This window comes from Rattus norvegicus, chromosome 11 (genome assembly GCF_036323735.1).
Source record: "Rattus norvegicus strain BN/NHsdMcwi chromosome 11, GRCr8, whole genome shotgun sequence".
Classification (NCBI taxonomy): domain Eukaryota; kingdom Metazoa; phylum Chordata; class Mammalia; order Rodentia; family Muridae; genus Rattus; species Rattus norvegicus.
The window spans coordinates 89,653,351-89,668,041 of NC_086029.1; the positions used below are offsets into that span (position 1 = coordinate 89,653,351).

The 14,691-nt window shown below is 42.9% G+C and overlaps 1 protein-coding gene across 15 annotated transcripts in view; it reads right to left on the reverse strand.

Moving 5' to 3' along the window:
- Lpp (LIM domain containing preferred translocation partner in lipoma) overlaps positions 1 to 14,691 on the reverse strand; it is a 641,914-nt gene that overhangs the window by 361,291 nt on the left and 265,932 nt on the right. For all 15 annotated transcript variants that reach the window (XM_063270369.1, XM_039088098.2, XM_039088097.2 and 12 more), the window contains one exon: positions 3,214 to 3,326. In XM_063270369.1, coding sequence (XP_063126439.1) covers positions 3,214 to 3,326 — 113 coding nt within the window. The remainder of the gene's footprint in view (positions 1 to 3,213; positions 3,327 to 14,691) is intronic.

A 14,691-nucleotide genomic window follows, 5' to 3' on the forward strand; every position in this document is an offset into this window, starting at 1 on the left:
TAATAACTTTATTATTATCAGCTTCACATGCTAGCAACATTAATATTATTATCCTTGCTGCGACTTGCTTTGCAGGATACTGTCTGTAATATCACAATACCGTCTAGCTCTCTGTATTACAACGTTCAGGTCCATCTGTGTGTTATGAAGTTGCTAACGTGTTGTTATCTTCCTTTTTACTGCGAGCGTAACCAGCATGCAGTGTGATCTACGCACAATCACTAGCCTAGAACTCAGTGTGATCTGTGCACAATCGCTAACCTAGAACTCAGTGGGATCTGTGCACAATCACTAACCTAGAACTCAGTGTGATCTGTGCACAATCACTAACCTAGAACTCAGTGGGATCTGTGCACAATCACTAACCTAGAACTCAGTGTGATCTGTGCACAATCACTAACCTAGAACTCAGTGGGATCTGTGCACAATCACTAACCTAGAACTCAGTGGGATCTGTGCACAATCGCTAGCCTAGAACTCAGTGTGATCTATGCACAATCGCTAGCCTAGAACTCAGTGTGATCTGTGCACAATCGCTAGCCTAGAACTCAGTGGGATCTGTGCACAATCACTAACCTAGAACTCAGTGGGATCTGTGCACAATCACTAACCTAGAACTCAGTGGGATCTGTGCACAATCACTAGCCTAGAACTCAGTGTGATCTGTGCACAATCGCTAGCCTAGAACTCAGTGTGATCTGTGCACAATCGCTAGCCTAGAACTCAGTGTGATCTGTGCACAATCGCTAACCTAGAACTCAGTGTGATCTGTGCAAAATCACTAACCTAGAACTCAGTGGGATCTGTGCACAATCACTAACCTAGAACTCAGTGGGATCTGTGCACAATCGCTAGCCTAGAACTCAGTGTGATCTGTGCACAATCGCTAGCCTAGAACTCAGTGTGATCTGTGCACAATCGCTAGCCTAGAACTCAGTGTGATCTGTGCACAATCGCTAGCCTAGAACTCAGTGTGATCTGTGCACAATCGCTAACCTAGAACTCAGTGTGATCTGTGCACAATCGCTAACCTAGAATTCAGTGTGATCAGTGCACAATCTCTAACCTAGAACTCAGTGTGATCTGTGCACAATCACTAACCTAGAACTCAGTGGGATCTGTGCACAATCACTAACCTAGAACTCAGTGGGATCTGTGCACAATCACTAACCTAGAACTCAGTGGGATCTGTGCACAATCGCTAGCCTAGAACTCAGTGTGATCTGTGCACAATCGCTAGCCTAGAACTCAGTGTGATCTGTGCACAATCGCTAGCCTAGAACTCAGTGTGATCTGTGCACAATCGCTAACCTAGAACTCAGTGTGATCTGTGCACAATCGCTAACCTAGAATTCAGTGTGATCTGTGCACAATCGCTAACCTAGAACTCAGTGTGATCTGTGCACAATCGCTAACCTAGAACTCAGTGTGATCTGTGCACAATCACTAACCTAGAACTCAGTGTGATCTGTGCACAATCACTAACCTAGAACTCAGTGTGATCTGTGCACAATCGCTAATATAGAACTGAGTGTGGTCTGCCCAGAAGCACTAACCTAGAACATTTTCTCAACTATTTTTAAAGCTGCAAGAATTCAGCCAATCCTTGGAGCAGCAAATACTCAAAATATTCCACAATAGACTTAATAAGAATCCAGGAATAAAAACAGAAGAAAATTTTAAAATTATGTCCATTAACCAATACATAAAGACACACCACAACAGAAAACTAAGGTATATAAAAGCAGACAACAAAGACTGCTTTATTAAAACATGACCAAACCTCATGAAAATATACTTCTCCAGGGATCCATCTGGATCATAGTGTCCTGTAAGCCTTCGTTTAGTGGACTGTCCTCATGACGCCTCACTTACCAAGTCTCTCTTAAAAGCCACCCTGTGCCTGCCTGCCAAGCACTCACGGCAGCTTATGCCCAGTGATGTACTCTATTTACTTGGAAGTCCCATGGCCCGAAACCTATGTTTGCCTTCTGTATTACAGGATTCCCAGTGCTCAAATAATACCTATGAAGGAACAAAGACTATGTGGGAGAGAAGTGAATAATTTCTGCTTTGCTCCCCCAACCTGAACTTCAAAAGAAAGAAGTCGACAGATTAGAACCTGAGCAGGTCTCCCTTACAGCTTCTCCTCTGTCGCATGCTGCATAGGACACTGGGAGCATTCTCAAGGCGAAGGAAACAAGAGAATAAGGCGCCCAGCAGTCACCAACGTCAACACAAGGTCTGCGGTTTGTGTCGCGGCTCACGAGATTGTGATGTCTCACTGAGATAGGCGGCTGTCAGACACTCTTTCTACCTCATCCGGGGACCAGAGCTTCTCTAAGTCAGGTTCATTTTTGTCTCCACTGTGTCCATATTAAAATTACCCTACATAGAATGACAATGTCTACAATGTTATGATTTTTTTTTATCCTGACATGTTATCTTCAGCCCTAAGTGGGGGTGCTGGTCACAAGTCGCCTTTACGTCAAAGCAAAAAAGGTTCTCTTGACACTTGTACACTGAGCTGGATTTAGTTGCTTTGCATCCTGTATATTCCAGGACTTAGGGTTACGCATCAACGATACACATCTTTACCATTCTGCTTCTAGGACACCGAGAAGAGAAGGCCCTACAGTGTCTTACTACTGCTTTAGTGAAGACGGGTTGCTGTCCATTCAGGGTCCACATCGATCAAGCAGAGTCTTAACTATGACACTTACTTATATAGAATCCATAGCTTAAGTGTAAAGGCCTAGATATCTATCTATCTATCTATCTATCTATCTATCTATATATATATATGTATATGTGTGTATGTATGTGTATGTGTGTGTGTATGTGTGTGTGTGTGTGTGTGTGTATATATATATATATATATATATATATATATATATATATATATATATATGGACTTCTCAAACAGCATTTGATAAAAGTAAAAAGTAAAAACAAAAACAAAACAAAACAAAAAAAACACCTTTGGTTTAAAAAAGAATTTAATTTAGTAGGTAAAAATTATCCAGGGCTTCAAAGTGTAAGCCAACAGGACTCTGACATGTGTCGCTTGGGCCCTTCGCATTAAAGAACTCTTAAGTCCCCGTGAGTTGCAAAGCTCTCTCTATACTCTGGGTAAATGCTAATGAACCACAGACACTGGTCAGAGGCCCTCACAGCATGGAATATAAACCTGACTTTTATCGCTGCTCTTACCTGCACTATGAAAGCACCTTCATCCAATGGTGGAGGAGGAGGGAAGTGCCCGGACCCAGATGGGATGGTACCAGGATCCTCTAGTGGCGGAGGTGGGGGTGGGAGAAAATCACCTACAGAAGGGAAATACATGTGAGAAGTTAATAGGTATGAGGCTTCAGAGTACTCTTTAAAAGATACATGTGCTGCAATTTACTGTCTTCATTTTACTTCTATAGAAAATTCCCCTTGCTTAGATAATGTTGCATTAATTAATAGCCCGAGCCTTCATAAGAGAGCAGATTTTATATTTTAAAGTTAGTCTAGAGAGGTCAAGGACATTAAACAGCGGCAAAGGGCTTCTTAGAATAATGATTAGGGATTCTGCATTTTATTAGAATTGATAAACGGCATTAATAAAATCCTAATCAAGCAGAAGAAGAAAAGATTTGTATCCATGTAAAGGTAACAAGAAGTTCGTTTTGTGAGGACAGATTTTCAGAAGTTAAGTAAAATGAAGCTTGGACCCAGGTAGGTAAAAGGGAGGCTGTACTGTCATCACCTTGGACACCATGACCTGCACGGCAAGGCCATTCCAGGCAGCAAGGCAGGAGAACACCTGCACATGAGTCATGCTGAATAAAACCATCTACAACATAGCAAAATCATGAGCCTCCAAATAACACTGTGTGTATAAGAAAACCAGCGAGGTCATAAACAACCAAGTGTGACGCACAGGCAGAAAGGGGTCTAGCTTTCACTGTGCATGATAGGGCCAGAAAACAAATGACCTGATATCTAAGTGCAATACGGTCCTCAAGAAGGCTTAAGCTACCACAGTATGTAACCACTGACATAGAAAGCAAGCATCCAAAACCATATGGCCATATTAGAAAGTATTTAAAACGGTTTAAAAATAAGTGTAACTAGGAAAAAAAGAAACATTAGCTTTGTTTGGTTTTGTTTTTTACCGTTTTAAAAAGCATTTTTGTTCTCCCTTTAAATACGCAGTTTTGATGCTTCATTTAGAAGTATTTTTTTATAGGAATCAATTTTTTTATTGGAACTTTTATGTGTTTATCTTTCAAATGCTGTCTCCATTCCTGGCTTCCCCCAACCCATCCCCCCTTCTCCTGCTTCTATGAGGGAACCCCTCCCACCCACCTATTCCTGCTGTAACACCTTGACATTCCCCTACACTGGGGAAACGGCCTGCACAGGACCAAGGGCTTCTCCTCCTACTGATGCCAGACAATGCCATCTTCTCTTATATATGTGGCTGGATCCATGGGTCCCTCCATGTATTCTGTTTGGTTGATGGTTTATTCCCTGGGAGCTCTGGGGCATCTGGTTGGTTGATATTGTTGTTCTTCCTATGGGGTTGTAAACCCCTTCAGCTCCTTCAGTTCTTTCTCTAACTCCTCCATTGGGGTCCCCGGGCTCAGTCTTATGGTTGGCTGCAAGCATCCTCATCTGTATCAGTAGGGCTCTGGCAGAGCCTCTCAGGAGACACTCATATCAGGCTCCTGTCAGCAAGCACTTCTTGGCAATAGTAACAGGGACTGGGTTTGATGGCTGCATATGGGATGGATCCTGAGGGGGAGGGGGAGCTCTTTACATATAAGTGGCTGTTCGTTACCTTGCTTGTCACCAGCTTGCTAGCTATAGGAAGCAGTTTTGATAAGCAAATTATTAACTTTTGGATAATGTAAAAATGCAACAACTTGGGTATCTGGGGGAAGGGGGAGGAGGGTAGGACTGGAAAGGGATGTCCTGTGAATGATGGCAGTCTTCTGGGATCTGAAACCCCTGGTGACCATTGCCTTTAATTACTACACTGGGAGTAATAGCTATCAGTTGTCATATCTAACTCCTGCCATACCAGCCAAGGACAATGCCTCTAGAGTCATTCAGTTTTACCAGGCTAGCTACCCACAACCCCACCAGTCATGAAATAATCCTGCTCAAATGCTGGGGAAAGTTCACAGTCCATCAGGATCTCAGGGAAGTGTTGTGAAACGCAGAACTCTGGCTAGCACTCTGACATCCATTGTGGTAGTTCTGTGGAAGAACCAATTAATCTGTACTTCTAAAAAGCCCAGGAAATTCCAATGCCATTGGCTCTTGGACCATACTTCAGCTTTCACTGCATTCTGCAATGTATTCATTAACTCTTAAGAAAAATGCAACACAACAAAATCCTCTTCTACCTTAAATCAGAATTAATGAAAAAAGAGTGTACAAGGCATTAGGCCATGAACTCATGACTAGGTTGTTAGTCCCAATCTAAATTCAGAGCCTAGTGGTCTCTCTAGACCAGTCTTCTTCTGCCCTCTTTAATGCAGTATGGACGGGCATCGTGTCATGCACCAGATTCTGTGTAGCACTTCAAATTATCAGATCCCCAAACATTATCCAAGCTGCCTGAATTCTTGGCATCATAAAGGGTGAACAAAGGACCTACAAAATGCATATTAATAAACCAAAATGTTACAGAAATAATTTGAAGAATTAAGGTACAACTCTCTGTCTCTGAGGTCCCTTCTAAGTACATTCGCCATTACCTGTCTCTCCATAAGAATTTAAACAGGGGCCTGGGGATTTAGCTCAGTGGTAGAGCGCTTGCCTAGGAAGCGCAAGGCCCTGGGTTCGGTCCCCAGCTCCGAAAAAAAGAACCAAAAAAAAAGAACCAAAAAAAAAAAAAGAATTTAAACAGAGGCACACAGGCTGCTGGGAATCACAGAAGGATTAAAGAGAAAGAAAAACTGATTGCTTTAATTCTGAACAAGATCATGTAGGTCCTTGAGAACCCAGCTGGTAACCTCTTAACCATTAATCACTGACGGCAACCAAGGTTTCAGTTCTGTGAGGTCCATCATCCAGGTTTGGTTCCTACATTCTGTACTGGGACTCATATGCTAATACAGTAATGACCCAGACACTGGAGGGGGAGGTATTGGACAGGACAGGTCTGCAGGGGAAATCACCAGCTGTAGGAACTGGAATGAAGCACAAGGACAACTCTTCGCCATCACCTGTATGCCCTAATTCTGATGTATGGATGAACATCCGATAGACTAACATACTCAATGCTAGACACGGGTCAAACCAACAAAATGTGTGTAAGCACAGAGATGAAGGCCATGAATTTCTTAGAGAGTGAGAATGGTAAGTGGCCTTTAACAAGCTGAACTGTGCAACTAGAGAGCAGGCACGGAGGAAAGTCTATGACAAAGTCTTCTCCCGCCACAGTTGCAATCATAACTCCTTTCCCTCTGGCTTCAAACTGGGACAAGGGGCACCTAGCTCCTTGTCCTTTGTTCTCCAAGGAATCTTAAGTTTACGTCTCCAGGCTGTCACCCATCATCCTTTGGGAGACAGGAAGCACTGTTGAATGTCACAGTGAAGGTGGCCCCACATGCACTTGAGAGTGGAGGGAGAGAGCTCGTGGGCATCCTGAACGGATAAGCATGGGGAATGAAGTGGTACAAGGAACCTAAGTCACCACCAGATGCTAAGCTGAGCAGTGCCTTTAAAACCATCACAAAGTGCTGTGATGTGACAAGCCAAGGAAACAAATCTTCCTCATCCAATGAATGACCTTTCCAGTCTTTTCAACCTATGAACTCCTCTGTTCAAAACTAAAAATAGGTATGTGCAGCTTCTCTAAGTAATGAAACTTTTCCGCACTCTGCCCAGCTCCTGTCTTTTCGCTGACAAAGGTAGGTTGCCAGGCTCATGGATGCAGAAACGCCTATGTGAAACTCAGTCTTGCTTCTCTCCCTCCCTCTTCTTTGTAACATGGTCTCCATATGTGAGTTTGAATGTGTAATCCCCCTCCCCCGGTTCCCTGTGAGGACAACTATGCTTCACGAATCTCAGTCCCAGAAGGAAGCACCTACAGCTGTGTTTTCTTGAATCTCCTGTTTCGGACATAATACAGTGTCTGGTTTCTAAGTCTGAGTGGATACTGGTAGCCTGGAACATTCCTCTCAAATCCACCTACAGAACACATCAGATCATCTAAGGCTCACTGAGTGTGGTCACCCCTGAAATGCCATCACACGGAAAGGGAACAGGATACAACATGTGAACAACACCTCAGAATAGTCACGTACCCAAAGGAAGAGTGAGTGTCACAGAGCCTTTAATAGGCAGCGCCTGGATTCCCTTCTCTCTAAGTTTCACTCTTTTGAGAATTCTTGGGGGAGTGTTTACTCTCAAGGCATCATGGCCAGTGCTAGTTGTCTGTTTCCATTGTCATGAAAATAGCACCAATACCTCTTCTGAGGAACCAACCATCACCAGGAATAAGGAGACACGTGAAACTGACTAAAGTCCTTTCAGTTGCTATCTGGGCAGCCTTAAATGTGGGGTCCTAGACATACATGATGAGATATTAGAAAAATCAATCTTCTACCCTTCCATATTCATAGTCTTCTACCTAATTAATAAATTACTAATAGGGACTGTACTTGAAACTCTACCACACAATGGTACTTTTTAAGAAAACTCTAGGGTTAAAATAACTAATGAAAAAAATGTCTGAGGTGACAGAGATGCGAATTCATCTGTTTTGCTCTTTCACATATGTATGGATCAAAAATCCACATTAGAACCTCCACATCAAACCAGACACACTCAAACTAATAGAAGAAAAACTAGGGAAGCATCTGGAACACATGGGCACTGGAAAAAATTTCCTGAACAAAACACCAATGGCTTATGCTCTAAGATCAAGAATCGACAAATGGGATCTCATAAAACTGCAAAGCTTCTGTGAGGCAAAGGACACTGTGGTTAGGACAAAACGGCAACCAACAGATTGGGAAAAGATCTTTACCGATCCTACAACAGATAGAGGCCTTATATCCAAAATATACAAGGAACTCAAGAAGTTAGACCGCAGGGAAACAAATAACCCTATTAAAAAATGGGGTTCAGAGCTAAACAAAGAATTCACAGCTGAGGAATGCCGAATGGCTGAGAAACACCTAAAGAAATGTTCAACATCTTTAGTCATAAGGGAAATGCAAATCAAAACAACCCTGAGATTTCACCTCACACCAGTGAGAATGGCTAAGATCAAAAACTCAGGTGACAACAGATGCTGGCGAGGATGTGGAGAAAGAGGAACACTCCTCCATTGTTGGTGGGATTGCAGACTGGTAAAACCATTCCGGAAATCAGTCTGGAGGTTCCTCAGAAAATTGGACATTGAACTGCCTGAGGATCCAGCTATACCTCTCTTGGGCATATACCCAAAAGATGCCTCAACATATAAAAGAGACACGTGCTCCACTATGTTCATCGCAGCCTTATTTATAATAGCCAGAAAATGGAAAGAACCCAGATGCCCTTCAACAGAGGAATGGATACAGAAAATGTGGTACATCTACACAATGGAATATTACTTAGCTATCAAAAACAACGAGTTTATGAAATTCGTAGGCAAATGGTTGGAACTGGAAAATATCATCCTGAGTGAGCTAACCCAATCACAGAAAGACATACATGGTATGCACTCATTGATAAGTGGCTATTAGCCCAAATGCTTGAATTACCCTAGATCCCTAGAACAAACGAAACTCAAGACGGATGATCAAAATGTGAATGCTTCACTCCTTCTTTAAATGAGGAAAAAGAATACCCTTGGCAGGGAAGGGAGAGGCAAAGATTAAAACAGAGACTGAAGGAACACCCATTCAGAGCCTGCCCCACATTTGGCCCATACATATACAGCCATCCAATTAGACAAGATGGATGAAGCAAAGAAGTGCAGACCGACAGGAGCCGGATGTAGATCGCTCCTGAGAGACACAGCCAGAATACAGCAAATACAGAGGCGAATACCAGCAGCAAACCACTGAACTGAGAATAGGTCCCCCGTTGAAGGAATCAGAGAAAGAACTGGAAGAGCTTGAAGGTGCTCGAGACCCCAAAAGTACAACAATGTCAAGCAACCAGAGCTTCCAGGGACTAAGCCACTACCTAAAGACTATACATGGACTGACCCTGGACTCTGTCCCCATAGGTAGCAATGAATATCCTAGTAAGAGCACCAGTGGAAGGGGAAGCCCTGGGTCCTGCTAAGACTGAACCCCCAGTGAACTAGACTATGGGGGGAGGGCGGCAATGGGGGGAGGGTTGGGAGGGAAACACCCATAAGGAAGGGGAGGGGGGAGGAGGATGTTTGCCCGGAAACCGGGAAAGGGAATAACACTTGAAATGTATATAAGAAATACTCAAGTTAATAAAAAAAAATCCACATTAGACGTCACTATATGAGTTTATAGACATCATCTATCAACTGGAAATATGTAAAAATGAGCAGGAAAAGAGCCATGTATAGCCAATCCTACTAGGCACATCCCATGGAAAATAACACAAAGGGTATCAAATCCTCAATCGTATTTATAGGCTTTAATTAAGGGATATCTACATTCAATAATTTATCTATTGACAAAGTAACAAAAGAAAAAAAAACCACACAGCAAAGCCTAGGTTGACTCTTCAACATGATGTCATATAGAGGAAGCCAGTAGCACTGCTTACAGAGAGACTGCAGTGGCTCGCACACTGGACAGTGGGAGAGCCACCAAGCTGATGGTGTTGCCTGCTTCTATCATCTGTTATTTACTCAGTGCCCTCTGTGCTCCAGGCATCACTCTAGACTCTGCCATAGAAAGGTACAAAGATACAAGTGCACGAAACGAATGGAGACGTTGCCCCCTTAGACCCTGCTCTGGAGCAGGAAAGAGGGGTGACTAAGAAATGAACAGAAAATATGAGCTGAATGTCAAGTAGCAATAAATCCAGAGGAGAAATGGTGGAGGAAGGGGAATAGCTGGGATAGTGGCAGGGTGTAGCAGTTTTAAAGAACAGGATTAAGAAATGTCTCACCAGAGTGGCATTTGGGCAAAAACTTAAATGGAGAAAGGGAGTGAGTCACGGATATCTGGGGGCAGGATAGGAAGAACCAGTATGTTAACAAGTGGAGGAGACCAAGCTCTAAGAGTACTTACAGCATGGTGCTTTCTACAGGCCTAGATGTTAATGGAGGTTACGCCCCAGAGCTTATGGCATAACAAATGCTGCTTTCTCTTCTCTCTCTCTGTTTACCTTTCATTCTATACAATAAATATGAGTTGTAACTTTGCCGTGTTTAAGAATCAGAAGGAAGATACTTTAAAATGAATCGCAGAATCTACTCCAACCCAGAGTTTAATTTTAATGCTTCCCTATATTTACCCAAGCTAAAATGTAATGTGCAGTCATCTTTCTAAATAACTTAGCTCAAAATGCTCTTTGAGATTCTCAGATTAAAGGCAAGAAGACTTATTATCTTTGAAAACGATGACGTCTCCCCACGTTTAAATTGGACAGTCTCTCTCCATATTTAGCTAATACTGAATTTCTGAGACTACACTGACTTCAGCGGAACTCTTCTTCAACTCATGGATAAACTCTCAGCACAGAGGCGGACACTGCTGTACCACAGCCAATGAAGCACACCGCACATCTCTATCAGAGTGTAGCCGTTTGTTGTAAAGATTCACGTTCTCACTAGAAAACACTGAACGGATTCCACATGATGCACAAAGTGAAGGAGAACATGGTCCTGAAAGGGGACTAGAGTCACAAGCGCTTTTGAATTTCACAGGGACTGCCTGTCTGACATGAGCAGAGACAACTGCAATCCAAACAGCCACCGTGTCCATAAACACTGACTTTCAAATATGGGCAGTAAAAGTAAACACGACAACAGGTAAAACTGGGTGTATTAGTCTTCTCTAGTTATTGAGAGACTCTCAGCCCTAATACTAAAATATGAAAATTCTCAGTGTGAGAAAATGAAATAAAAATTTTAAAGTCATGATATGAACAAATATCAGACCAACCTCAAAAGACAAACACAACAACAACAAACTTAATTTACAACTCAGTAAAGAAGCTGGCAAGTGAATACTAGGGTAGTGACTGACAATCCCATCCATTTGTACATGCCCAGCAGTGGCCATCCAGGGTAGAAGCTCTCTTGTCTTCAGAGACACCTGTGGAGTCTGAGGAAGAGCAGGCCCTCAACACAATGCATCAATGGCGACGGAAGTGATTTTTATTTTCCCTACTGGGCCAGGGAGGAGATAGGTGCATTCCTGTTCATGTCTTATGAGTAATATATCCTGTGCTCAAAGGATAAACAGGAGGAGAAAGAAATGCTCTAAGAGCAACTATTGACAAATGTGACTCCATAAAATTGAAAAGCTTCTAGGAGGAAAAGTTCACTGTCAATAGGACAAAATGGCAACCTACAGATTGGGAAAAGATCTTTACCAATCCTACATCCAATAGGGGACTAATATCCAGTATATACAAAGAACTCAAGAAGTTAAACTCCAGAGAATGAAGTAACCCTGTTAAAAAATGGGCTACAGAGCTATACAAAGAATTCTGAACTGAGGAATCTCGAATAGCCTAGGATTCTAAAGAAATGTTCAACATCCTTAGTCATCAGGGAAATGCAAATCAAAACAACCCTGAGATTCCACCTCACATCAGTCAGAATGGCTAACATCAAAAACTCAGGTGACAGCAGATGCTGGCAAGGATGCGGAGAAAGAGGAACACTCCTCCACTGCTGGTGAGACTGCAAGCCGATACAACCACTACGGAAATCAGTCTGGTAGCTCCTTAGAAAATTGAACATAGCATTACCTGAGAACCCAGCTATCCCACTCCTGGGCATATACCCCCAAAAAAAAATGACTCAACATATAACAAGGACACCTGCTCCACTATGTTCACTTATTTATAATAGTCAAGAGCTGGAAAGAACCCAAATATCGTTCAACAGAGGAATGGATACAGAATATGTGGTACATTTACACAATGAGTATTACCCAGCCATTAAAAACAATAACTTCATGAAATTCGAGGCAAATGGATGGAATTAGAAAATATCCTGAGTGAGGTAACACAGTCGTACAAGTATACACATGGTATGTACTCACTGATACGTGGATATTGGGGCAAAGCTTGGAATATTCATGATATATCTTACTGACCACATGAATCTCAAGAAAACGGAAGACCAGAGTGTGGATACTTCAGTCCTACTCTGAAGGGGGAACAAAATAATCACAAGAGGTAGAAGGTGGGAAGGAATTGGGAGGAAGAGAGGAAGGGAAGAAGAAAAAAAGGGGAGCAGGATTAGGTGTGGGAGAAGATGGGGGAAATGTACAGAGAGGGTCAGGATTGAACAGAGGTGTGTAGCAATGGGGATAGGGAACTGGGGCTGGGCAGAAGAAAGTCCCAGATGCCAGGAAAGCAAGAGTCTCTCAGGGCACAACAGGGGGGACTTTAGCTGAAATACCCAAAAAAGGGGAAAGAACCTGCTGAGACCATATCCAGAGGTTAGGCATGGCCCCCAGTTGAGGAATGGGGCCACCCAACGGTCTCAACGTTTGAACACATAATTGCTTCTGTCTAAAGAAAATACAAAGAGTTGAGCACAGAGACTGAAGGAAAGGCCACCCAGAGACTTCCCCACCTAGGGATCCATCCCATGTACAGCTACCAAACCCAGTCACTATTGCTGATGCCAAGAAGTGCTTGCTGACAGGAAAGTGATATGGATGTCTCTCTGCCACAGCCTTATTGATACAGATGCAAATGCTTCCAGCCAACTATTGGACCTAGCATGGGGAATCCAATGGAGGAGTTACAGGAAGGACTAAAGGAGCTGAAGGGGTTTGCAATCCCATAGGAAGAACAACAATATCAACCAACTAGAACCCTCAGAGCTCCCAGGGACTAAAGCAACAACCAGAGTACACATGGAGGGACCCATGGCTCCATCTGCATATGCAGCACAGGATGGCCTTATCTGGCATCAGTGGGAAGAGAGGCTCAGGGTCCTGTGAATGCTTGATGCCCCAGTGTAGGGGAATGCTAGGGTGCTGGGGTGGGAATGGATGGGTGGGAGTGGAGTACCCTCATAGAAGCAGGGGAGAGAGAGATAGGACAGGCGTTTTTTGGAGGGGAAAACAGGAAGGGAGAATAACATTTGAAATACAAATAAATAGCCAATAAAAATTTTAAAAGGAGCTAAAATTCACTTTTAAAGTATAAGGAAAAAATAATTGAATTAACACAATCATATCAGATTATAGATAATTTTCTTCAAGTACAGAAAATTTGGCTATAAGTAGTCAAATTGAGTAGAATATATACTCAGACTCAAATTTTCTTTGGCTCAAAGCTTAGGTCATGTTTAGAAGGCTCCATAGCAGATTTGAGATGAGGAATGGACAAATCTGGCTGAAGAATCGGCCCCTCTTACAGCTCTTGAAGGCTGAAAGGGAGCATCGGGGGTCCTCTGTAGATGGAAGGAATGTGAGAAAGAAGGGCAACCAAATGCAGTCTGAATGCAGCATGAGGAAGCTGGGAGTCCATGCTCCATAACCACTGCACAGAAATCCCACAAGCTTCCCTTCTCCATGCTGGTGTCTCTTCCTCTGTAGCAGGAAATCCAGACATAAAGGGCTGCGTGCCTAGGAGCCTGCTGCAATTTCTCCAGTCTTCATCTTTTATGCACTTGAAGTTCTTCTTGCTGAGAAATTCTCGTTACTATTTATATAAAATGATGCCAGCCATTACTCACTCTCCTTCAACCCTGCCATTTATTTCATCAAGCCTGAAGCTTAGCAAATGCATAAATGCTATAAAAATAATCAAATAGAGACACTCATTTCATTTCAAGGTGGTTGTTTTTTTGGCATGCGCTTACCCCCACAGGAATACTGGAGCTGACAGGTACTTGCTCTAAAAATTTACTTCACCACCTGCTAGCTGAAATACTGCTTTCATGGATTTATATTGTATTAAAAGGTCACTGGCTGTTTAAGCCTTAAACAGTTTTAATCATTCTAAAAGTCTCTCAACAGTAAGAAAGGGAAGCTGAGAACAAACAGCAGCAGGGACTCTAATTAAAAGGGCCAATTCATCTAATTTTATTTGGGGTTAATTATTCAGGATTCACTCTTTGATGTGTAAGGAATAGCAATTAGTAATTTTAGTGATTTGAGAATCATTGGAGGTGTAATCAGTTAAAATGAGTGAGTGTTTACAACACAAGGTGGTGAATTAGTCTCTCTCAGCTGGAGAACAGGAACACGAGGCTCCAGGAGATGAAGGCAAAGGACTTCCAACCATGGTAAGAACAGTGGCTTCAAAATCAAACACACGTCAACAACCATCCGCCATGGTTTCTCTGAGGCACTCTAAGCTACAGAAGGTTCCAGAAACTGTCTTTAACCAGGTCATTTTTTGCCACATTCGGCAACCACTTTCCTCCGATCGCCCCGCTGCCGCCATGGAAACCATAAGTGGGTACCAGGAAAAGGAAAGTGTAAGTGAACACACCACTTACTTACAGGCTACACTGACTCTGTTGTTATCATGAAGATAATCCTGTTCCATGTTCCCGACCAGCGGAGC